General features: G+C 49.5%; 1 protein-coding gene across 3 annotated transcripts in view; it reads right to left on the bottom strand.

Moving 5' to 3' along the window:
• The window catches only part of SORL1 (sortilin related receptor 1), a 162136-nt gene extending 141014 nt beyond the window's left edge, over window positions 1–21122 (bottom strand). For 2 of the 3 annotated variants that reach the window (XM_057553490.1, XM_007196698.2), the window contains exons 1-2: window positions 20782–21122; window positions 4343–4459 (exon numbers count right to left, since the gene is read on the bottom strand). In XM_057553490.1, coding sequence (XP_057409473.1) covers window positions 4343–4459; window positions 20782–21057 — 393 coding nt within the window. In that variant the 5' untranslated portion in view covers window positions 21058–21122. Of the gene's footprint in view, window positions 1–4342; window positions 4460–7124; window positions 7174–20781 lie in introns of those variants that run through there. The other variant, XM_007196697.3, reaches the window with a different exon arrangement.
• Window positions 21123–26577: the final 5455 nt, after the last annotated feature.

Here is a 26577-nt window from a genome sequence, read left to right as displayed (position 1 = left end):
AACAGCTGTTTACATTTAAGAGATAAAACTCAGAGAAATGAACGACTAGCCCAAGGTCATGCTGCTAGAAACTGACAAAACTAGGACGGGTTCCTCCAAGCCCAAGTTCAGCTGACTTTCCACTCTCTCAAGTCAACGTTCTGGGTGAATGTTTTCCTCTGCACGCTTACATTTCTCTGCTAAAAGAGGAAGATCACACACCAAAGCTACAGCCCAGGCACTGGAAGGGACACCGGATGGAGAGAGAAAACACCACCTTGAATGAAGCCCGGGGCCTTCCCCAGACACCCCGCCACACCTCTGCATCACCCACTGGTGGTGGAGGTGCGGCCACCCTCAAAACCAGAAACCTCCCCCTTAACGTTCTCGTCCGTAAGCAAACTCCATCCCTTTGGGGCTTGCACTACACAGAAGTGAGGAAGGCATGTGAGGGTCCATGCTACACCTGAGGCTCTCAAACTGCTCATCAGCCTACCTTGCTTCCCTTCTCCAGGCTGGACGACTCCAACATGGTATTTTGATCCTATCCTCACAATTCTTATCCCTATTCGATCAACAAATCAATAGGGCAAAGGCAAGCTCGGGGCTGTGCACAGCTACCCACCTTCCTCCACGGTGAAGAGCCCTGGAAGGGCCTCTTCCAGTGTTCAGACGAGGCCAAGTGGGCTGACGACCTCACGGCCTCCACACAGCACCCCCGTTGGTACATTCTGGGTCAGGGTTTCTTTCCCTAGCATGCTGCCTCACTCACTGCCCACAATGAGCTCCAGGTGAATTGAGGCAAACGCCCCCCAGGCTCACTCATCCTGTGCTTCTACCGTTTGCTTTGCATCCAGACACAGGTTTCCGCACTAATTAGTCTTCTCTGGCCTCCACAGGACACTACTCCCTTAACTAAATAAAGAAGGAAGGAGTTTTTTTTTTTAAATTAAAGTATAGTTGATCTACAATATTATATGAGTTTCAGGTAGACAACATAGTGATTCAATATTTTTATAGATTATACTCCATGTAAAGTTATTACAAAACAAGGGCTATATTTCCCTGTGCTGTACAATATATCCTTGTGGCTTATTTACTTTACATACAGTAGTCTGTATCTCTTAATTCCATACCCAGTTTCTAAACTGCCAAAAGTCGCTAGTTAGATCAGTCTTACCTCTAAAGATGGTCCTTCAAAGTGAACGGTTTTAAATTATTTCCCCTGTACTTCAAAACCATATAATAATAATGAGGAGGAGGAGGAGAGACGAGGGGGAGAAGGGTTAAAATGTCCAGAACACATCTCCGTGTCTGGTGCTGTTCTAAGTACTTTACACCCGTACTTCTCAAACTGTAACACGCCTACAAATCACCCAGCAGGACACAGGTCAAAATGCAGACTCAGATTCAGGAAGTCTGGGGTGAGATTAGAGATTCTGCATTTCTAACCACCTCCCATGAAACCCGCACACTGCCGGTCTGCAGACCACCCTTTGGGGAGCAAGATTTTACAAGGACGATCTCACTGATGGATGAGAAAACCAAGGGGAAATGAAGGAATTGGCTCAAGGTCAGACTGCTGATGGATGGTAGAGCCAGGATTCAAACCCACGCATTCTGCTCTCAGACCTGGGGCTCAGCTAGACTCCGGCTCCCACAGGCTACCAAGTTCTGCCCTGTCGGCGGGCGCGGGCCCTGCTCCCCTGCCAATCCCCAGGGGCACCAATCACACTGTCACACCACTCTGGGTACAAGGGCAGTGAGTCCTACCATTCTTGATGCCTCCCCTGGTTGATTCTGATCTTCCAGTAGACACTATCTCTGGAAAGCTCTTTGGTCAATTATGTGGCAACTGAGTACTTGGTAAAATACGTCAGGAGGGTGCAGAAAGGAAGAGGCGGGGACGGTCAAGATAAACACCACCTTCGCTTTCCTTTCATCTACAGACTTAGCACAGAAAAAGACAGGTCCTGCAGGAGCCATGCTTCATGGGCTCACACTGGCTACAAGTTCATCCGGATATTCTTTTTTTTTTTTTCTGTTTAAGAGCAAATCTTCCGGAATTCCAGCTTCCAGATCCATCCCTTTTTTATATATTGAATATGTGTGAGTTGGCCGTTCTCCAACTCACACAGTTCCTAATTTGTATAGGTTCTGTTCCTTTTGGATTGCTGACGGGGCCCTGTGAACCGTGCTTCCAGTCTTTAAAGAAAATTTAGATTGTTACTACTCCAGCACCACCTACTCCTGCCTCTGAGTCAGAATTTATTTTTGCATTAACTTTTCACATAAGAACATCTCGGTTTCATCTGCCAGTTCTTTAATGTAGCTTATGCATTGATGAGGGAAATCTCTGCCGTCCCAATTTATTATCTCCAAGCACGAAGTTTCCTTTCCACTTAATCTTAGCATATACTTCATTCCAGAATAGTTTATCGTTTCAAATGTTCAATGGGTCCTTAGTAAGAATCACCCAAATATTTAGGCAGAGTGAGAATTGGGTTTGGATAGACTGGCAATATCTGTAGGGTGACCAACCTTCCTGGTTCATCCAAGACTGAGGAGGGTCCCAGGATATAGGACTTTCAGTGCTAAAACTAATGTTGGTCACCGTGCCAACACTATACCCTCACGCACTGAGTACATGATGGGGTCTCAGCCCCAACCCTGCCCCAGACATGCTGAGTGACCCCATGCAAATCACTGAATGCCTCTGGGCTCCTGTTTGTACCACAAAACAGTAAAAAGATAGGTCTTCACCAAAAATACTATCTGCACAAAGAATTTTTAAAATACATAAAAACCCTGAGGATTTCTTAATACAGTAGGGCAGAGAGCTGTCTCCTGTGCTCAAAAGAGATGCCTCTGGATGGCGATGATGCTGAATACAGGGGCCTACGGACTCTCACAGGCCAACAGTCATCGATACACTGCCATCTGCGCTTGCCAACCCTGATCGCATTTATAACTGGGCCAAAGTCACGGCCCCAAACAAGCCTAGCCCTGCACCAGGTCACTGCACCCAGACTGGCTGTCAGCTGCAGTGGTTTCCCACCACCACTGCTCAGCACCCACCCTGGGCCAAGTTACACATCATGATGGCCAGCCCTTCGTCTGCCCTCCCCAACTGCCCCCATTCAGCCCACTAGAAAACAGCCCCTGGGGCGCCCTCTGGTCCCCTACCTTGGAGCACATCCAAACCAGATGGTGGATACAGAGTGAGGGGCCTCATGGAGACCAAATCTAGGCTCAAGAATTCCAAGTGTGTCCTCTAGGCTGATGGGACAGTGCTCGCCAAGTCATCAGGGGCTTTCCTCTGGCCAGAGTGCAGAGTGACCGAAGCTCCACAACGTGGTTTTCTGTCCACAGCCTCACCCTGACCCGAGGCAGGGGCTGTTCCTCTTCCCCACAAGGGGAGGTCTGGAGAAGGGGCCACAGACTTTGGACCCAAGGGCTCACTCTGGCCCTCATATATGTTTTACTTGGCCCACGCAGGGTTTGTAAAAGCTATATGTCAGCTGCCAACTTGTAAGACTCAGCAGTTTTCATGTAAAAATCCCCACCTCTGAGCTTCTCTCAAAAAATCAGATCCAGCAGCACTGGGCCCTGCATGGCAACCAGAGCTGAGAGTCAATAACAGCCCAGAAGCTCAAAGTCCCTCCACTTCCCAGTGTCTCGTACCCTGAGACCAAGTAGCATTCACCACCATGTTCAAATCAAGATACTGGTGAATGTTTCTTGAACCTGCATCTCTATCAAAAGTGGGAAGAAGTCCCACAGGGCCACATACTTCAAGAAGAATGGGAGAGACCCTTCCTCCTTGTGGAGGTGAAGAGTGTTATAAACGTGGAGGCAGCTTCGCCCCTGCCCGTTACCCACCTGGCCTCTATCACGGGTCTTTGAGTGTGTGACCCTTGGTCTAATGTCTTCAAAGCACCTAGGCTATTAAACACTGTCAGGTGCCAACTGTGGAAATTAAGAGTCTGAGCGATTCAGATTCAAGTGCTAACTGTGCTAACTGTAACGGGTTAGAAGAAATCAGCACATGGGAAAGACCCATTCGGTTCCATCGGGCTCCACTGCCGAACGACAGCTCTGCCCAGGAACGCACCTCTGGCATTCTGCTGAGCACATGCAACGATCCAGATCACACCCTACCACTGCACAAAAGTCACCACACAGCACATGGGTCTCTTGGCAACGCTGACTGCGCCACCCCGTGTTCAGCAGATAAGGGATATAAGTTATTTTCCAGATTCTCCCAATTACCCCATATTTCGTCTGGCATGATAACCCCGATGGATGAGAAAAGGGCGTCCTGGCCGCACAGAGGAACGCCCAGAGTGACACCAATACTTACATCGCTGCTCTTGGGCCTCGCCAACGCCAGGCTGTCCCGGGCCAAGGCCACGATGACGTTGCTCTTCTCTCCGGCCCAGTGCACCACCATCTGGTTGTGGGAATCATTCAGACTAACCTGAAAGAGATCAAACCAACACAGAAATTAGGACCCATGATGAGTGACGGCCACCGACTCGCTAAAGGAAGACTCTCTCCCCCTCTGTCATGACTAAGTGCTTACACCTGGAGCACCGGGCCAGGGTGGCCTGTTTTCCCCTCTCTGCAGATTCCACCAGACTCAACTTCCCCAAGAAGAAACACTAGCCCTCTGCTGTTTGGCATTAACCAGATTGCAAAAAGTCTTCTTCTCAGGCTCTCACTGGCATAACCAATAACATGACTTATTTTTGTCCTTTGTGAAATCAACCTCTGGTTATTCTCATCCTTACTCCATACATGGGACACGCACTCTTCAGATGTGAAACCAAAACACGGAAGCATCTTCCTCATTTAAAAAAGGGACACAAGCCAGAAAGACCACATGCTCTCAAACTTCTCTTCAAACTGGTTCTCTCTGGCCTCCAGGTGACGTTGCTTATCCTTAGCTCATAACAAGGAGGAACAAAAGGAAAACATCAGCTTTATTTAGTTACTTCTGAAGTATTCCAAGTAAGGAAATATTTTCCAGGACTCCACAGAAATGACCTTCGGTTTATTGCAAACAGTAGTTCCCAGGCTTCTGGGTTTTGTAAACCAGGAAAATGGAGATGAATTAGGCAGGCCAGCAGAGGATTGGTCGGCCACCTCTTCTCTGCCAGGTAAGAACATTAACGAAAACAGCCACCGTGTCAGAGCGTGGCTGGCTGTTCTCTGGATCTCTGTCCCCGGCCTCCTGAGGACACAGCAGGCTGGTGGCCCAGGCCTTACGATGGGGTGTGGCCCTACACGGCCCTGTTCTCTTTCCCTACCCGCAGGCTGCATTCAGGACCCCAGAGTCCCAGAGGAGAATGGGGCCACAGGACAGAAGCAGCCCGAGTCCCCGAGGAGAAGGGCCTCCACTTGTTTTGAACTTCTCATAATTGGGAGATGCATTCACACCACTGAGCTCCTGGGATTCACCTGTTACGTATCCACCCCCCTCCAAAGCCATACCGCCATCTAGAATCACCGTCATGTTTCAAAGAAAGGACGTTTTAACGCGGAAAACTGAGGAAAAGGAAAGACAGACTCTCAGAATCAAGAACAGTTCTTTCCGACAGGTTCTGCTTTATGAAAAGCTAACTCCATTCCTCTTATTTTTCCTTTCATTCGTCACGGACGGACAGTTCAGGGTCTGGCATCTTGGCACACCTGAGGCAACCGTTTCACCCCCCCCCCCGCCTCCGTGTGGGAAGAGCCAACTGATGACCACACTCACAAAAATTCTGAGAGCTGGTGTGAACGTTCAGGACAAGTCCCCCCCCCCCCCCAAAATCCGGAGCACAAGCAATGCCTGGGAGAAGCCTATTCCACCGGCCCCTTCAACCTCGGCTTGTCTCGCTAACAGGAGAAGGAAAGAGAGCTTCTGGACTCCCAGGAGCCTCTGCAGAGTCCACCTGCATGCTTCCCCACCCCCACCTTACCCCGCCCACCCCATCTCCCGGACCGATGCAAAGTACACACCTGAGCTGATAGGCCCTCAGAGCAGAAAACCCAACCCTCCCCTCCCCTCCCCCTCCCCTCCCCCTCCCCCCACAGCTGCTTTCTCCTTTCCCCTCCTCCTCCCGCCCACTCCTTGTAGTGCTCTCAGACCTCTGAAGGGAGAAGTGAAACACCTGTGCCACCAACCTGGCTGACAGAATAACAAAAGAGCTAATCCTTAACTACATTGCTTTGGGTCTTAAGCACCTGCACCTAATTTGATCCAGGACCCAAGCTCTTTAGGGAAACAGGTGAAATGAGGCCTCTTTAAACAAAAAGACCCTGGATTTTTTTTTTTTTTTTTAGGAAAATATGTCATTCCAAAACATTCCTTCTCACTCCCAGAGAGGTAAGTCCAGGCAGGCATCGACAGAGACGTGCAAATAAAAAATAGAAATAAGTAAATTATTTATTCCAGATGCTCAGGGGGAAAGCAGCTAAGGGAATCGCCACCAGCTGCGGAGCCGTCCTCCACCCTCCCTCTCCCCCCTCCTGCCGGCCCTCGCCCCTGGGAAGAAACTGGAAGCATCGACGGATCAGAAGCCCACCAGGCAAAGGTGCCCTGGGAATTCAGGCTAACAGCCTTCTCCCTCCAAAAGAGCCTCACCCTTAGAACCAGAGGGGAATAAATTGAGGATTTATGCAAATGTCAATCGATAAAGGATTTGGAACCTGGAAGAATCACTAAGTTCATCCAGGGTCTGGGATTTAAAGCCCAGCAATGCTGCACTCGGGCAACCTCACAACAGCCCCATGGGCAGGTTCACAATCAAATAACGCTCGGAGCAGGTTACAAAGCCTACAGTGATCAGAGCGGAAACAAGGACTGAACACAACTTGCTCAAGTCTTTCTATTCAGAGGACATGAGATTTATGGGGCCCCCTCAACCAATCCTAGGAGAGGTGAAGGGGTGAGAGCAGCACAAAGGAGGCATCCGAACATCCAAGGGCTTTTTTACAAAGCAAGCCCAGAAGGCGAGCTTGGTGAAACACCTTTAAAAAAAAAAAAAAAAGATTTTATTAGATGTCCCTTTCACTCCTAAAAGGGTAGCCCAGCGGGGAGAAAAAAAAAAAAATCTCAGGCAAGGAACGTCTGGTCCAAGGGCCACCAGGCAACTCACACGACAGCTCAGCTCCCTCCCTTGGCGGGGTGTCAGCGCCTGCACCTCCTGGCCAGGGAGTAACTCCCTGGGGAGCTGCCTGCCCGGCTGAGGCTGATCCCCACGAAAGCCCAGGTGCCCATCCCCCCAGAGCACAGTGCAGAGTCAGCTGTGGGAATCCAGCACGCACCAGGCAGGCTGGCAAGCTGTACGGTTTACTAAGGCAAAGACATCATCGTGCTCTCTGGCCTCACTTTCCGCCTCTCCATCCCCCCTTGGTCTCCATCCCCTCGTCCCCACCCCAGGAGAAAGGGAAGAAGGCAAAGCAGGCCCTCCATGGACGGGGACCAGGCAACCAGAGGTGCAAGAGCAGCTCCCAGCGATCATAACACCTGCAGGTGCCAGTGCTGGGTCCCTGCACTTTGTGGGTGGTTTCCGGTTCGTGTGGGTCCTCTTCCATCCCCAGGGATTTCCTCCCAGCTTCAGCCCCTAGCCTCCCCCATCACCAGCCCTCTTGGTGCAGCTGCAGGCTTCCCTATTTCCAGATCACTCCTATCAGCCTTGCTCACTCGGGTCCCAAAGACCGCATGGAGAGGAGTGGGCACACATGGACCCAGAAGACACCAGTCTGGGAGGGAGTGAGAGCCGATAGGAGGGTGGCTTTTCCAGAAACGTAACCTTGATGTGCAGTCAGTTGTAACTACAACCCCGGGGCGTGAACAACCTTCCCTCTCGGATCTCCAGCTCACAGGGCGTAGGTGGAGCTTGATAAATGAGCCACAATTAATTGGAGCTGTAAAAAAGCAGCAGGGAGGGGGCCCGATGCCTCCCCCTCAGAAGGCAAACGGGAAAATCACATGCCACAGCAGTCTCTGCACAGAGAAACTGCCTCATAAACAACAAACAGCATCGGGGTCGGAGGTTCAGGCCTCTGCTAAGATCACAGGCAGATCGTTAAGAGTCAAGGTAGCCCCCCAGAAGTCATCCGGTTCAGGGGTCCCAAACCCAGCTAACAACCAGAGTCCCCAGAGAGGCCCCACCCCAGCCCTATTGATTCAGAACCCTCTGACTGGAGCCCAGGAATGGGTATTTTTAAAGGACACGCCCCTGGTGTCTCTAATGTAGCTTATTTAGGGAACGATGAATCTAGTTCACTCCCTTCCTCCTGGCAGAACCTGGGGCTTGAATGACAGTGGCTGGAAGCCTCCCTCTTTCCGTGAGGGTTTGTCTTTGGGTGTCCCGGGTAGTTGTTAAAACCCTATGATCTCCTGATGTATGCCACAACGTGGATGAGCCTCAAAAACACTACGTTAAGGGAAGGAAGCCAGACACAAAAGTCACATGTTACATGATCCCACTTATATGAAATATCCAAAACAGGTAAATCCACAGAGACAGAAAGCAGATTGCTGGTTGCCAGGGGCTGGGGGGAGGGGGGAATAGGGAGTAACTGTTTAAAGGGTAAAAGGTGTTATTCTGGAGTGATGAAAATGGTTTGGAACGGGATAGAGATGGTGGTGGCATAACATCCGTGAATGTACTGAACGCCACCGGATTGAATTGTTCCCTTTAAGATGGTTACTTTCATGTTATGTGAATTTCATCTCAATTTTTTTAAAAGCCTCTGTCTATGACCTGCAAAGAACATTATGCTTCTCAATTGCTGATGCAATACCTAGGAGCTCCCACTCGTAAGAAATGCTTCTTTCCCCCACCTCGATCCTTCATGCTATCAAAATATGCAGCTCGGGTGAGTCATGGAGAAGGCAGGCTGAGGAGTGGGTCTCTGGTCAAAGCAATCCTTCAAAATGCTGTCAGCGGCATCTGCAAAGCCACAGCGTCCCTGCGGGGCTGGTCCCTGGTCCCTGGTCCCTGGTCCCTGGTCCCTGGTCCCTGGCTGGAGAAATGGCCACAGGCTCAGGGCTAGCGTCCACTTCCCAGCTCTCAACAGTCATCACCTGGGTCCCCGTCAACCCACACACTGTCTCAGTCTCCTGGCAGGCCCCGGCGTTCCAGAGAGGTTAAGTGTTTTGCTTCACTCTTCAGAGAGGGGGAAGAAGCTGCTGCCACCCAAGCTCCAAGCTCTGGGTTGTTAGAAATAGAAGGAGGACAAAGAAATTGCTCGTTGTGGGAAGGTGGTGATTGCTTATACACTGAGGCCCACTCAGGGCTAGGTACCCTTTGGGGCTCTTTACTCACTTCTCACCTGTCAAGAGTACACAGAGCGCTTCTGGGGGAAATCAGCGCGACAAGTCTGACAAGTAATAAGATATTCACAATAAAACCCACCAAAATCTGTAGAGTCATTGAGTCTTATTCAGAAGGATGGGGGCCCTTAATGGAACGGGTCTCATGCCATCTCCATTCATTTCTTCTGCCATTCCGTCTCTCAAATTGGTCAAACCCAAAGATCAGGATGTCCTAGACACCCACAGCCCGTAGCCCTCACCACTCCTTCTTTCCAGAACACAGGATGAGAAGGACAAATAAGGCAGCCTGGTTCATTCCTCTGTCTCACTAGCAGTGAAATACAAAGAAGCATTTTTAAAATTCTACAGTGAAGTATAAAACAAATATCCTGTCCTTCAGCTGCGAGGACAGAGGTAGCTGTTAAATCCTTGGTGCTACAGGACGGACCCGAGGAAACCAAAGACAGACACCCAAGGTCCAAGCATAACAAGGTTTCTCAACCATCTGTTTGCACGACCTAAATGCTGGTTATGCAAATCGCCCCGCCATGTCCCCTTTTGAGACTGTGTTCCCACTATATTTAGTAAGCTCATTTCCCTCCCTGGACTCTCCACCTCCGAAGGAGAGCTGAAATCTAGTTTAAGAGCTAGATTTCTCTCCCTGCAGAGAGGCCCTGTCCTGGCCTCTCCACTCACTCCTTTGACTTTTCTCACTGATGCTTCACCCAGAGAACTCGTTAACTACTTCTCTGATCAATGCAGGCTGCCCATTTCACAGACAAGGTAACAAAGGGAGAAAGACCTCCGACTAAAAAACTTAGCATTTCACTATAATCTCCTTAACTAATGAGCTCTCTTGAGATTTATTTATATGCCTCTTCCTGACTTAAAATATCAGCTCAGAGAGACTTTAGTTCTGATTAATCTTCGGCAAGTAGAATCCACCCGCCATTGACCTCTATCTGCCACTCCCTCCTGGTGAAGCCCACTTTGTCATTTAGCAAATAGCCTGCTCTGCTGTTCTGGGAGGGCTCCCTATAAAAAAAAAACAACTGTGAAAAATCTCTTTGTCATGAAAATAATCACCCCTTAATTCACCAGTTGGCAAGTAAGAAAAAGAAGAAAATATCTGGGCCAGAAGGAACCTCAGGGAACATCTAAACCACCTTCCACACCTTGCAGATGGGGTTAAACCCAAAGAAAGATCTAGAAGTGGGGTTTCCATCTGCCTTAAAACCCAGGACCGCAGAGTGGGGCACACAGCACTGAGAGCACAGCAAGCCCCTCACCGGTGTCTACTGGCTGCTGGACACCCTGAACCAGGACTAGCCTTAAATCACGATTCACCTGTGTAGGATGGTTCCAGAACATCCACTTTCCCTGACCCTCCACTTTGGCTCTGCAGCTCCACCATAAATAGCCCCCCACCTCATTCATTCAGCAGAGATTAACTGAGCACTTACTACATACCAGATGCTCTACTAGGTGTCAAAGAAACAGCAGACTTCTAGGTCCTGCCTCATGACTCTTAAATCAGCAGGGGAAACAAACGTTAAACAATTAATTTCATGAATAATGCTTACAGATGTTAAATGTGGGAGCCGGGGGGGCATAACCAAGTGCAGGGCTGCACTGAAGACAAGACCCCCAGTGGGTACCATAAGGATGAAGAGGGAGGAGTCCAGGGCAAAAGGGATGGAGAACAGAAAAGACAGATCCAGAGGAAGAACAGAGCGAAATCCAGGAACGGGGAGGGACCTGGAACTTGACAAATCTGAAAAGTTAAAAGTAAACTAGTGTAGCCAGGAGAGCCAAGGAAAGGGTGGCATTATATGAGATCTCTAGGTTTTGAAGGGGGAACAAAAGAGATCACAGCCACCGGACCCCTGGCTGAAAGCAAGACGTTCACTGGAATATTTACAAGAGGGAAAGGTGCCACCGTAAATCTGAGACAAGTCAGAGGCTTGGGTTTGAGTCCTGGTCTCGACGATTGATGGGCTGCACAACTTGGGGGACGTCCGTTTGCCTTTTGGAGCCTCAAGATACTCATCTGTGAACAGAGAATAATCTTACCTGAAGATGTGTGACACCACAGAGCCAGTGGAAAGTTCTGCTCGAACCATCACCACCCTATGAACAACATCCACACAATTCAGGGTCTTATCAACCAGAATGGCAGCAACATCCCAGCTGCCCACCAGCCTGGCCACAGAAGGTGCCCTGGATACTTCTGCTTTATTACTAAAGGAGGGAAAATTCACTGTGTTGACATGTACTGGAAAAGCTCTGCAGGGGGAAAGTTATTCTTTGGCAAAGTGGATTTCTTAGGGATGTCAAAAGGGGAGAGAGACAAAATTATTACAGAATTAAAACATGTGCTGGGATTTCTTTTAATGTATGGATGCCTCTTATTAAGATTTAGTCTTTAATAGTGATCCTGGCTACTAGTCCTCCCTAGAAAACAAATAAAGACTTCCTTTCACATTGCTAAAAAAAAAATTAAAAAATAAATAAACAAGGCTTACCTGCAAATCAAATGAGATCTTATCCGTGAATATATTTCATAAACTTCAAAATGCTAAAACGTTATTTCCTCTTGTTACTGGTATGGTCTTTATACCAAAATAAACCATTCTTCACAAAATGGCAGCACATAAAAAATTACCGTGAGCATCACCAGGATTGGAACACTGAGGCCTAAGAGCAGGAAGTAACAACATACATACATACACTGGTGAAACACTGCATGTCCGGGTCAAGCTCAGAAGCCAGTCATGGAGACTTCCCTAGTGGCGCAGTGGTTAAGAATCTGCCTGCCAATGCAGGGGACACGGGTCAGAGCCCTGGTCCGGGAAGATCCCACATGCCGTGGAGCAAGTAAGCCCGTGCGCCACAACTACTGAGCCTGTGTGCCACAACTACTGAGCCTGCGCTCTAGAGCCTGCGAGCCACAACTACTGAGGCCGTGTGCCACAACTACTGAGCCTGCGCTCTAGAGCCCGCAAGCCACAACTACTGAGGCCGTGTGCCACAACTACTGAGCCTGCACTTTAGAGCCCACGCTCCGCAACAAGAGAAGCCACAGCAATGAGAAGCCCGCGCACCGCAACGAAGAGTAGCCCCCGCTCCCTGCAACTAGAGAAAGCCCGTGCACAGCAACGAAGACCCAAGACAGCCAAAAATAAATAAATTAATAAATAAATTAATTTATTTAAAAAAAGAAGCCAGTTGTGGCCAAGCCCTGTGCTCAGGCAGCCTTCCCCTCCCTCCACACCCAAGATTCGAAACCTGGGGAAACCCAAGCTCCGGTTCCCAAGGCTCCAACGAACCAACCAACGCAGAGGTGGCACTGATTTCTAGCACTTCCCTTGCCCCAAGGGGAAAGTATTTACATGACATCCCAGAACCAAACGCCTCAAGACCTCACCTTACCAGTGGTTTAAGGCCAACCTTTCAGTCCTGTGAGATGCCTCTGCTGCCAGGAGGGCAGGAGAAGCCTCTCGGGCCCCCCCTCCAGCTTAACTCCCCAACCCTGTGATGACAGCCTTTCTCCTCCATCCAGCTCTCCACATCCACTCCTGAATTCTTCCCCTCTCCAGGTCCGAGGCTGGTTTCTGCAGGAACCCCTGCCTCACCTCCACAGCAGCACACCTCGTCCAATGCAGCAAACCACGTGCACAGTTAACTGCAGGATTTGTTTTAAAGAACTATTCAGAGAACTTCAGGGAACTAAATACATACAGATGAGGTAAGTTATAGGTATACAGTCTCATGTTACCCAATTAATGGAGCACAGCCTTAAAACATTTCAAGTCTCTTCCAAACCCTCCCACAGCCTCACAGGCCCCACCCAGCCACCTCTGTCCCCACTCCCTGCCATTGGCAGCTTCCTCTGCTGGGACCCTGGGGCAGGCCTTCTCCCCAGGCCCCTGGCGTAGACCCACATGGAAACGTCTTGCCTGTATCCTCTGGGCTAACAGAGAAATAGAGTCCTTTACTATCTGGGCCCCTCCCCCATACATGGCTCTTCTCAGATGCACCCACGCCAGGCTCCCCAGAGACAGTCCCTAAACTGGCTTTTACTCCCAGGGTTATTTTTAACCCCGGCCCTCCAAGCTCCATCAGATTATCCCAGCTTCTCCCAATTTCTTCTGGACGCAGAGGTTTCCTAAGAGTGAAGAATTTCACCCTGACACTATTCAGCTCCCCAGACCATCAAAGTAGACTGGATCTCACCTCAGTCCCAACTAACACATTAAAATCTCCATTCAGGACCCACCCATTGGCTCAAACCCTCATTTATTTATGTAAGAATCAACCCAGCCATCTTCCCCCCTTCGATCCAGTTATTTGGGGGCAGAGGGTTTCTATTCAACAGGCTAGTCTCTTTTCTAAATAAAAGATGCAATATTGGTTACTTTCCTCATTTAAAAAACAAAAACAAAGGGAGGGGGAGGGAAATAATAAACCATATGTTGGTCCCTACACGGCACAAAACACGAATATGATACAAGTACATCTTTTTATTGCCCTTGTCTGCCACTCCAATTTGGGACGTAATCACATCAGCCTGCCTTTCTGAGAATTTGTAGTGGTGTTTTGAATCTAATTCAGGGGACTGGAAATAAATCATGGTGAAGGGTCCCGATTTGCCGAGCCGAGCGCCTGCAGCGGCAGCGGCGTGCGGGGTTAGAGGGCCGGCGGGAGGCGGGGGTCCCAGGCGGTGATGAAGACCCCACGCCCACGCCCACGCCCACACTGTTTGTCTTCATGCCAGTCTGCAGGGCTGCAGGGACGGAAGACAGACCTGGCTGCACTAAGGGAAGACAAGGCGAGCCCAGGAAGCGGAGGGCAGGGGTGGGGAGGTGGCCCCCACGTTAAGGCACCAGGTACAGCTTTCTCGGCTAAACAGATGCGCAGGGTCTGCACACCGCCCGGGCCACGTGGGCTGTCTGGGCAAAGCCACATCAAAAGTGAAGGCACACAGGTCAGCCTCCAGTGCCCGGGTCCCTGATGGGAGGAGACAGCTGTGCAGAGGCAGCTGCTAAGATGAACAGGGCACCCACGGCACCCTCCACCACACCCCCTGATGCAGCCCTACCCGGGAAAGAAAGGCCAGGGTCTCCCCACACTCAACCTGGCAGCCAGCAGCCACCAAAGCCTCAGGTTCAGACAGCAGCCCTCAACGCTCGCTTTCCCTCCCCCGTTGGTGGTGGAAACCAAGACAGGCCTTGCTGTGGCTATACAAGCTTCTCCCCTGGGTGAAGCACCAGTTGCCACCACCGGGAAAGGGAACTTCACGCAACCGGTTAAAGCTGTGCTGTCCAAGGGCCACGTGGGGCCGTTTCAACTTAAATTTAACTCGATGAAAATTCAATGAAAGGAAAATAAATTCAATTCTTTGGTCATACCAGCCACATTTCAAGCCTCAACTGCCACAGATGGCTAGCGGACACCCTGGTCAGCACAGATCCAGAATATTTCCGTCATGGCGGGAAGATCCTTTGAAGAGAAGACCTGACACGACGTCAGGAAGATAAACCCTTCCAGCTCCTGACCAGAAGCAGTGACATGACCATGGATTACCATGGATGACCATGGATTACCATGACCATGGATGACCATGACCATGGATTACCATTATTATTAACAATTACGCAGTGGATAACAGAATTTTGTAATTATTTTTAACTCCCTGTTGTGGTCATGACTACAAAAGTCATGTAACTTATTAAGTCCTCTTTTTATGGAACCCAGCCCAAAACGCTCAAAGCATTCCGCAAGTTACAATAAAAAGTTGAGGGTCTCACAATAACACGGGAGGAAACCCAAATCTTGATCTTAATCAGCAGTCCACCCACCTTCTCTGATTTACGGCATCATCAGCCACTTGGATGCTAGAAGGCTGCCCATGCCACTTCTTCGAAGACCCAAGGTTCACAGGTCGATAAACCAGTAGATTAGGTCGAAATTAACTGCAGCTCATTTTAAACTCAGGGAAATTGATTTTTGCATTTACATGGCTGGACTGAACATGCCATGTGCCAACGGATTCCGGCATACCTAGGGAACGCACAGGAAGGTTTTGTGCTCGACAAAGATGCCTCAGCCCTGCAGCCCAGACCACTTCTGCTGAAATACTAATGAACATTCAAACCAAAATGCAGTGAGCTCTCCTTTATGTTCCATCACACCTGAACCTAAAAAAAATGGAGGAAAGGTTACTATAATACCTCGTTTTAATATATTTCTACATGGTCAACTCTCAAATTATCTACATCTGAATTATTATCAAAAATTCTAAACCCCAAACTGGCTTTCCCTTAACACATGTATGCCGGCCATTTTGCATATCAGCTGCTCAAAGAATGCAAACTCATTTTAATATTCACCTAAGCAAAATTTAATTAGGAAGGTAAACTGATCCTTAAAAAAAAAACCAAAAAAAAACAACACTAAATAAATACATAGCAAAGGCAAATAGGTTATTCTTTGGGTTACCTGCTCTCCAGATTATTTGCATGCTCCTGTGTCTGTCCATTACAGGGGACAGTACAAGCCTCGGCTCCATCCATCCTTGGCCCTGGGATTAAACAATGACACTACCAAGATGGCCGTCATCTCTAAGGAGGAACAGCCCAAAATACGACAATGAAATGTTCCTACAGCATCCATTTTTTGCTTTGGGATGTTCACTGCTGTCAGAATCTGCCTCCTGGATCCCAGGTCTCAAAGCAGTTTATTACGCATACTATTAACTCCACTTTACAGAATCTAAAGAAAACATTTTCGAAAAGAACATGAGTTAAAGCCAAGATCCGTGATCTCAGTATTCTGATGTTCTCACAAACCTGGGCTCTGCATCTCTAGGGAACTGCGCTCCAGCACCTTTCCAGGTGACAGGAGGGCTACATGATGCTGCTCTCCTGGCCCTGGCTGGCCGGCATCCTTGAAGTGGACTGGTATTTTCCACCCTGGCCCGGAGGAGAAGTAACAATCTATTTTATACTCTGACACTTCGGGTAGCTCCCTTCCTATTGACAGTAATTATGCCATAAATATATTTTGGAGCTGATGTCATTATTCATGATATCAGGGGCTAGGGATAATAGAAAGCCGCTGATATTTCAAGTTTCAAATTTTATGTCCATATATGTTACAAATGTGTAGAACGTTTTTGGAAGGACACACAAAAAACTGATGACCGTGGACACTGGGTGAATGGGGTCATGTAAGGGAGAGAAATTTACTTCTCACTACATACTCTTTTGTTCAAATATTGTTTTGCAAACATGCATTACCTACTGAAGGCTAAATAAACGGACTGGATGGCTTTCCATTTCATCCCTTTCATTCTCCATCTCCTCACTCCCCTTCCCTGTCCCTTTGCCTCCCATCCCTTCCACCTCTCAAAGCCTCCACCTGCCACGCCCCGAGACAGGGCCAGCTATTAAACAGTGGCCAGAGACCAAGCCAAGAACTGTGCCCAAGTAGAGATGCCAAGTGAGACCAGGAATTTTTTCAAGGTCACACCCCTGATCAAGCCAACCCAAAACGCCAAGGAATCCTTCACCTATGCAGAAGAAGTCAACTTGAAACCGCAAATGCTTTGCCTTCTCATCTTTTGGAAGCATACAGGTCAAACATCCTAACTTCAGAATCAACCAGCCAATTCCTTCCCAAGCAAGTGTATCATACAAGAATCTACCCCAAAGAGATCTAAAGCTACACAGTCTTCCACCCCCAAAGGAGGCTCTTTGTCTCAGGGCCTTGTGCTGTAACAGACACTTTATTTTCAGTCTCAAATCAGGACACTGAATACTCCCTGGACTCTAAAAAGCAGGAATTATGAAGAGAGAGCTCATTGGAAGGAAAATAAACCTGTAAATCCTGTTAGGCTTTGCGCTTCATTCCAAAGGATTTTTCCCCAAAACAATACCATTAGCAATACCATGATGGTCCTAAAAGAGAGCATTCTGTATGATAGAATCCCAGCTCTTCATTCAAAATAAACCCCAGAATAGCACAGGAAAATCAGGGCTCCCCGACCCACATCCTGAGCCAACTCATTTCCACTCTCCATTGTGGGCTCACGACAGTCCTCCTTATAAATACCTTTTCTATAACTTGGATGTGCTTCCTACCCTCTAGGCCGTTCTCTTTCCAGGTGGGCAGCTGGTCCACAAATATTCATTAAGGGCCTCCCAAGTGCCAGAGACACAGAGAAGAGACTTGATCCATGCCCTCAAGGAGCAAACAGGGAGATGAAACAGTTAAACAAGCAATCAGAACACCAGGCAGTCAGTGCTGTAACCAAGCTCAAAAGAACTCTTCCCACCAGAGCCTGGGAATACTAAGAGGTACTCCTTGGATGCTGAAAAATGGAATAGGGGTTTTGCAAGCAAAGAAAGAAACAGGGGAAAGACCATTTGAGGCAGAGGGAAAAGCAGGTGGCACAGAGGCATGGAGCTGACATAAAATCAGGAGGAAATCCAGTGTGACAAGAATTCTGGAATCCCCCTTCTTGGATCTGGCCTGTTTTAGAAGGGACACAACTAAGCCTAGTTTACTCCATAGGTTAGCAGAGCCACAGAAAAAGAACTGACACTGATTGCAACACAGGGCTCTTTCTCAGATGCAAAAGCCCTCCTGCTCCCCTCCCTGGAGCTGGTGGCCTGAACATCACCCCTGGGGCTTCTTCCGTCAGGCAGCTTCTGCTTCCAGCCCTAATCTGTGTTGCAAGGCATCCTCTTAACCTCACTCAAAGGTCAGAGAGCGAGAAGCTGCAGAGTGTCTGAGCCCACTGACCCTTTATCACTCCATCTCCCATGCCCTCCCATATCAAACAACCCACTCACACCCCACTGAAGAGTTGTGGCTGGTGTATCACGTCCATGTTTCCTTGCCCCTGTCTGGTACATTTCCATGCCTGTATATTTGCATCTGCTTTATCTCCTCCTTAAATTTTCAGTTTTCTGAAAGTAGGGATGAAAACTCTCCCCACCCCCTCATCTGCACCCCCATCCCTGTATAGAATCACACTGAATTCAAATGACACTATGGAAAAACATGGCAATTCCTTACATTTCAAAGTTAAAGGGCGGGGATTGGGGGGGAGTATAACGTGGGAATTGGCTTAGGGCTAGAAGCAGAATGGCCATCTAATTTATAGTCTGCATCCCGACACTTTTTTGAGTGAACACAGCACTTTTCATAACCATCAGGGACAATGTATAAACCAGGTCTGTCCCAGGGAAAACAGAGGCAAATGGACATCTTTGCTAGAAAGATTGTTCCAAATAGCTGGGCGGCCCTCCAGAGCTCCAAGAGGGGCAGGCCAGACCCCTTCAGTTACTGATTCCTGTGCTTGCAGTCTAAAGGGTCTGCACCAGACAGTATTTGTAGCAGAAAGCCCAGGACCAGGAAGTCCTTCCTTCTATCTAACTCAAATCCTTACAGATTCAAGTTAATCCCAGTTTTATTAACTTCAGGGCAACCAAGAACAATGGCACAGGGAGGAGGCCTCAGAGAAGAAAAAACACTGCTCTGGGTCCTCACCCTTGGTGGGAATTCCTCATTATGAGTCCGAGGGCTAGTTCTCCAACCTTCCACTGAACCAAACTCAATCTGGCTCAGAAATATAAAAGCCGAGGGTTTTTTAGTCCCTCCCAAGAAGAACACAGTTCATCTTTAACTGGCCCCAAATACCCAGGAGCTTTCACAAACCAAACCCAAGGAAGAAATGGCACCTGTGTGCATATTTTTGTGACCAGGAAGCTCCTCCCGTTCCCGCAGCCCAAACTATAGATGTTAGGGACCTGAGCTCCGGAAGGGATCATCTCCCGCGGCTCTCCACTCCCAGCCCCCAGAAAGCTGACTCAAGCCCACAGCAGAGCTGGGCTGATGGGGAAGCCTCAAGGAACAAGGGAGCCTCTCTTTCTCCCTCCCCCATCCTCCATCAGGATGCTGGCGTCCCTGTGGGGAGCAAGGACCTTGCTGACTTCTTTCAACAATACAAAAAAGAAGTTTCAGATGGGGGTGGGGAAGGGAACAAGGATCTGGACCCACGAGGGAGCCAAACAGGCAGGCCCCAGCAGCCCATGCCCACCAGCAGTTATATGCCCACTGGCACACGCTCTTGCCCAGGAGCTGATGGTGGACGGAAGGCAAATGCTCCCATCCTCTCACCTCCATCCCTATCCCCTCTCTTGCCAATACATTTTACTTTAGAAAAAAGTTATTTAAGAAGCACTGTATAAAGAGAGGGCGACGATTTGATCACTCGAAGGTCACTGAGACAATGCAGACAAAAACTAAAGAGCAGGCAACTCTGCCCCATGTGACCTTGGGCTAGTCACTTCACCTTTCCCAGCTCTGGTGGTCATCAACAAAATGGCATAATAGGGGAGACGGTTTATAACGTTCTTCCTGGCTCCAAGGGTTGAACATTTAACTCTGTGTATTTCCTGAAGAAATGGCTAAAGGAAAATCAGTGAAGAGATGCAGAATTCAGACTCATCTTTCCATTTCTACTTTGAAGGGAATATTTTGACTCTAGAAATCATGTAGTTGACCACCTCCACTGTTCCCACTTTTTCTCCCCCACCGACCTTCCAGTTTTGCCAATGTCAGTCTCAACCATAGGACTGTGAGTCTCATGAGGCAATAACACGGACAAATTAATTTTGCCAACGCTGATACTAACCCACAAACTCGCTTTGTAATGGCCAGAAGTAAGTCCTGCCATAAAAGTGAAATTCATGTTCCTTATGATCTAATTAAACCCATTGCCTAGATAGAAATAAATCACTTATTGAATAATAATGCCCACCAAATTCTTGCAGTCTTTCAAATTCCCAAGTGTCATGAGGGATATTCCTGTCCAAAATAAAGTCAATATTTTGAAAGGCGGGGAGGCGGAAGGGTGTGGAACGGATAGAACCTCACCCCTCACCACCAAAAAAAAAAAAAAAAAAATTCACACACACACACACACCTCTTGGTTTGACTATACCCAGAGAGTAAGCTTTCAGGTTTGCCCACCTTAATTGTGGTTAAAAACGGTAAGTGTGGAAACCCCTCCTCTGACTGTTCTGGGTAAACGTACTGCATCTGCAGGGTGCTCGCCTCGGCTGCTAACTGATGATACACGAAAGAAAGCCCGTCTTTTATCCACACGGAAAATGAAGCTGCACCCCTCCGATACCTGCCGGAAACTCCACCGGTGAGCACACACCCTGGGGAAACAGGCAGTGCACCCCGCGAGTGCCCTGGAATCCGTTTGCTAAAATCGACAGGAAAAAGGAAAGATCAAGGCGATTCAAGTGCTGACGGTTGTACTCCTATGTGAGGAGGGGAAAAAAACAAACGCCAGCCGGGAAGTCCCCAGCGGTGCCTGCACCTGGGAGGCGACAGCCAAGGATGGATGCGGGGGTGAGGCGGCGCAGGGAGAGGAGAGAGCCGGGGGATGGCGGGGGCCGACCGCTCACCTGTCCGTACACCTGGATAGGCTCGTGCTGCAGGGCAGCGCTCCGTCTCCTCCGGAGCGGCTTCTCGTCCGCCCCCCGGGGCGCCCCGCGCGCCCCACGCCGCAGCTCGAGCGGGTCGCCCCGCACCACGAGGAAGCCCCGATCCTGCGGCCCGGGCGCGCGGCCGCCGGGCAGCGTCTGCGGCCAGACCTCGCCGAGAGCCCCGGGCGGCAGCAGCGCTATCAGGGTGAAGAGGAAGGGGAGTCGCGACTCCCTCCTGCTGCTCCGTGTCGCCATGTTCGGGCGAACGCGACCGCAGGTGGCGCCGCCGCCAGGAGAGAATGTGCAGCGCGAGGCCGGGACGCCGGCCGGGCCGGGGCCGCGCGCGCCGCTCCCGGGGCTCCAGGCCGCCCTGCTGCGCCCGCCGCCGCCGGGTCCCGCTCTGCTCGGCGCGGCCCCGTCACGTGGGAGGCTCGCCGCCGCGGCCCCTTCGCGCACTTTCTTCGCTGCGGCCCCTCCCCCGCGAGGGGATGGGGAAGTCAAGGCAGCGGGCGCGCGGCCCGGTCCCCTGGTGGGCGCTACTCGTCGCCCGTGCGCCCTGCGGCAACCGGGAGTCGCGTGGGGCTCGCCCGTCCTCCCTGCAGTTCTCGCCTCCTCTGCCGGGTCGCGTCGAGGTCGTCCTCAACCGTGGCCAGTCTCCTCTCCCGACCGCACAGCCCCCTGTCCCGCCACACGACCACCTCGCCCGTCGCCTGTCGCATCCCCACCTCTGGGGGAGCGCGGACAGCCAGAGAAAATTAGCTCCGAGAACGCGGCGGGCACGTTAAAGTCCAGATGAACCCGCCCCCATGGTGCAACTCACACAGTTTCAATAACTCTGGGCACCAAAACTACCCTTGATCGAGCTGAACTGCCCCTGCCCGGAGCACAGTAAATATACATCCGGCACAGAGGCAGTAAAAGCAAGGGCACGTCCGACAAGGGACTCGCCACACCTCAACAATCACACAGTTATACAATGGTTCCTTGCACACAGAATACCCGCGCGGGACACATGGCCCCAGCACAGTGGCTTACTTGTGACCCCCTCCTGAGTGAACGAGCACTGAGCCACCCTACCTCACCCCCAAAACGGGCACACACACCAGTCCCTTCAGCCCACAGCCAATCCTGCTTGCTGCAAGTCCCCTTCCCAAGGGGGTAAAGCTTGCCACTGGGGGCAGTGGGGGCAGACACCCAAAGAGTGGGGAGGACGCACTTTAAATCAACCCTACATGCAGCTGGAAGATCCAGACCTTCTTTGAAACACAAGGAGATAAAACTGCTGTTGGAACTCCAGAGGCAAACCTAAGGTCAATATTTTTCTGCAGGTTTGTGGGAGCAGCCAAGGCCTGTCCTCTGTTTCATTTTATGTTTCACTGTGCTCTGGACTCAAACCCTGGTTTTTGATAAGACAGAGAAAGCAGGGCTGAAGGAGAGACTACTTCTAGAGTTGCATGCAAGCCTTTGGTTTAGAGGGAGGAGGGGATGGTCATTTCAGTGCCCCCAAAATGCTCCTCGTCCTACCCCTGCCCTCTAGGACTCTCCAGTTAGCTTAGCAGACCCCCTTCCCTTACCTAGCACCACCCCTGGTGACAACCTGACAAAGGAGGGACAGCCTTTCCTTGCCTCCCTAAATCCAGCCTTCTACCACCCTCCCGTACCCCATGCCAGACTTGCTGGGGACCTGGCGTCGCGTTCTGCAGTCCCCTACCTCCTCGCACCCCTGCTTTTCTCCCCCAGCTTTTCTGTCCATCTCACCAAAATCATAGAACCACCCGGTTCTCCCCACTAAGCAAATCACTTATCCTCTGGGAAAGCCACTGAGCCACTGCCAGCTCCCACTCCCCATCTGGACCAGCACTGCCTTGTCAGTATCACCTTACCAGGTGCGGACCACCCTGTGGCCTCCCCAGACCAGCAGCAAAGACACATGGACCCCTATTTAACCCCCAAGGGAAAATGAGGGGAACGTGGCTAGAGTCAGAACACCCTGCAGCTGGTTCAATTATTGTTTATTTCAACATATATTTAATGAGAACCTTTTCTACAAGAGCGAGTGTCAGAGTCCCAGCAGAAAACATGTGTCCCCTAAGTGTGGATTTGAAGATAGGGAGCTGCTTTTCCCACACAAACTGCTGGCTTGAGGTTCAGACGGCAATTTGTAGGGAAGGATTAGTAGGGCAGGACCAGCTACTTGCTGATTTTGATTTTGATTTGCACTGTGGATACTGGAGAACTGGCAAGAATGCTTAAACATGGTTAATTTACTCCTTGAAAGCCCTCCTCTGTAATCATTATCTACCTTCCAAGCTGTTCTAAGGTGGATAATCAGCAAACCCTGAGACTGTGGGAGCCTCATAACCAAACAATCTCTCCAAGCTTCAGTTTTCTCATCTGCAAAATAAGGATCTTAATTCCTGCCTATCGCACGGAACTGCTGAGAGTATCAGAGGAGAGGATGTGTGTAAAATAAAATTACCATGCAAATTGTGAAGGCCCCAGACAGAAGTATTGGACACAGGTGGCATTAGAGACATGGATTCTAGTCCTGCTCTGTTAACTAAGTAACTGTGTGATTTTTGCCCTTGATCGTCTGGTCTCTCTGGGCATTGGTTTCTTCCTACATGAAATAAAAAGAGAGTTTGCAGCCCTGACCATTCCCTGCCCCTTCAGGACCCCCACCTGGGCATGAGATGGGAGCAGGCACAGGCCAGGGCTGAATTGTGCAATTGAGCAGGATGTTCCTCCTACCTTCAAAACCGGATCTGGGTTGTAAACAAGCCGCCACTTCCTCCATGCCTCCAAAACATCGACACTGGGGTGGGAAGGTAGATCGAGAGAAGGCAGGATCCCCTCCCCCTCCACCCCAACTTGCATGGCCTTGTTCTTGATGCTGCCCAACACCAGGAGGAAAATCAAGATGCACGGGAATTTGACGCTAGACTCATAACTGTGTAAAAAACTGTCTTGAGCCTAGGGTCAGACTTTAAACTGCCCTCCTCTGTCCTTCTGCCCCATCTAAGACATCCTGAGCTAAAGCTAGAGATGGAGCTAAGGAAAAACCACCCAGAGGTTACCAGTGTCCCACATTTTTATCCAGATGGAGTCACAATTAAAATAGCAACAAGGACAGTCACAAAGAAGAAGGCAGAAGAAAAAATCCCAAAAGCCTAAGTGGACTTCTTTCTGTTCTCTCTCTCTCCCCTCCTGGCCTTCCCTAATGCTGGCATCTGTCTCCTCACCCTCCCTCCCTGCCCAGCCCCTGGCCTGGACAAATGCTATGCATCGTTCAGGTTCCAAGGGGCCTCCCTCTGCACCTAGCCTAGGTTACACCACCTTCCTCTAATGCCCTAGGTCCCCTGCAGTCTTTGATACTTTCTCTCTGGTCACATTACTTATTCAACCTCACTTTCCTCTTAAACTACAAGCAGCAAGAGGGCAAAACCAGGTTCAACCTGATCAAAGTCTATGCTTCCAGTGCTCAGCATGACCCTGGCACACAGTGGGTACCGAGTGACGTTTATGGAACATCTGTGTATGAATGAAGGGAGGGCAAGACACCCTATGCCTCGTGGTGAGGGTTGGGGAGTGGTCAAGGGGCAGATGTGCTTGAATCTCAGAGCTTGACCACCATCTGCCCTCCACCACTTCTTTCTCCCAAAGCTGCCCAACCTGAGTCACAACCAGACCTCTGAGTCGCTAAAGCAGAAAAGGGACTGCCCTGCCAACGCTTAGAGTGGTAAACTTTATTCCCTCTTCCACACCATTTTAGCCAAGTAACTACCATTTACCTCACCAGCCAGCGTGAGCTAGAAAAACCCTCCAGCCCCAAAGAAATAACTTTCTCCTGCTGTTGCTAAAAATGCCTCTAATTAAAGCAAAGTCCAGGATAACTGATGAGGTTTAAAATACAGATGCACCCAGAACATAGAACAAGTAGCTTAGATTCTCACTCTTGAATAATTAAATCCAAAGAGGGGGTTCTGAAAATAGTAGTAACTTACTTTCACACAGCAGTGATTTCTATTTGCATTATAACAGCGTTGTCTAACGGATTTCATCTCACAGCAACCCTTTAGAGGGGACCAAAGCGGGCATTATCAACAGCCCATTTTACAGATTTTGAGAATTAAGGCTCAGAAGGAAGGACTTGCCCAGAGTCATGTAGTTTGTAAGGTTTACATTCAAACCGGGGTCCTCTGACTTTTTCTACCACATCTGATATCTCCATTAGAAAGAGAGACGAGCTGGTGTTTCAAGTCCTGGGTGGGGTGGAGCAGTGAGAACCAGGACCGAAAGGAGAAGACAGTTGCCCAAGTCCTCACCTCTTGCACAGCTCAGCCCTGCCTTAACCCTCCGTAAACTAACACTGTCCACCTGGGCGCCTAGCCGAGGCGCGATGCTCAAGTAGAGAGTAATGTTACAGAGCTCACGAGTTAAATCCTGTTTTCCCTGCTCTGCTGGAAGATAAGTGGAATGAGGGACTTGGTTTCAAATTTTCAAAAGAGGGCTTTGGGTTCAAGACCTGTGAAGGAGGGCAGGTTTTAGAGGCTTCCCTCGAGTTCTGGCCTCTAGCTCTCAGAAACTCAAACTTTTTGAGCTTCTGTAAGAAGAAGGCATTTAGAACCTTCTCACAAAGCGTGTGAAACGAAAACCTGGAAATTTCCTGATTGTTATGTAGACTCCAGGACAAACCCTCCAGTCTGAAGACAATGGGAAGTTATCCTCTTCCCCAGGAATACAGAATAGGACTCACCCTCCTGGGTTTGGAGTGAATGGGAGGAACTAAAGCTGGAAATTCTTTGAAAACCCCTGAATAATTACATATCTGAGGCTCATGCATCCTTCCCTTGGAGCCTCTGCAATACAATAACAGGGCGAGCACAGCTTTAGGTGCTTGAGAGCCGAGGTACCACCGAGCCAATAGGAAAGGACTCGGTTTAATTGTGTGATGCTTTAGCTCAACAGATGCCCTGAAGCGGTTCCGGGGCCATCTAGACAAGGGAAAAAGGCAGGCTGTCTGGCCTTTTGGCCCACCTCTCATTCTAATAGGGACATAGGATCCCCAGAAACCCTCCTTCCATTTTCCTGCACCAGTCGAAATGAGATAAAAATGCCCCCCACCCCAGTCATTGCTCACTCTTCAAGTAAAAAGTCACTTCTTGATTCTGCCCAGATTCCCCTCAATCACCCCAAAGCCCTGCTACCTTGATTTATGCCTCTCTTGAGATGTTGATAATGTTCTACCTTTCATTACAGCAGCTATCTTGGTACTTAAACTTCCTTTTCTAAATGATAGTTGTGTCTTTTGACCTATTCTCCAGTCTTGCACTTAATAGATTATATCCTGCTGAGTTGAAATGAACAGCTGGGTGGGGATGAGGTGGCATTGCCCTCACCCCTGCTACTCACACCCATTGACAGTTGGTTCTGTACGGAAGAACAATTTTGTGTGTTTTTTATTTAATTTTATTTATTTATTTATTTAGGAAGAACAATTCTGAATTAAGTCTCTTGGGAGATGAATTTCCCATCCTAGGGTCCACATCAAAGGATACTGGAAAGATGGCTGAGGGTTCTCTCAGCACCAGGTGAGTCAGCATAGCAGAGAAGTGAGTCCTTCCCTTGACATAGTTATACATATGACCTTGTCATTACCTACTGCCCAAGGATGGGGATAATAGGGTATATGTGTCTGTAAAAATCCAGCCACCACTCCCAAGGAACTTGAAGAAAGCAAAGACACAAATAGCAGAAATGTGTAAAAACAGCGTT

This window comes from Balaenoptera acutorostrata, chromosome 9, assembly GCF_949987535.1.
Source record: "Balaenoptera acutorostrata chromosome 9, mBalAcu1.1, whole genome shotgun sequence".
Classification (NCBI taxonomy): domain Eukaryota; kingdom Metazoa; phylum Chordata; class Mammalia; order Artiodactyla; family Balaenopteridae; genus Balaenoptera; species Balaenoptera acutorostrata.
The sequence above is the reverse complement of the archived record's forward strand: the minus strand, read 5'-3'. Positions and strand labels throughout refer to the sequence as shown.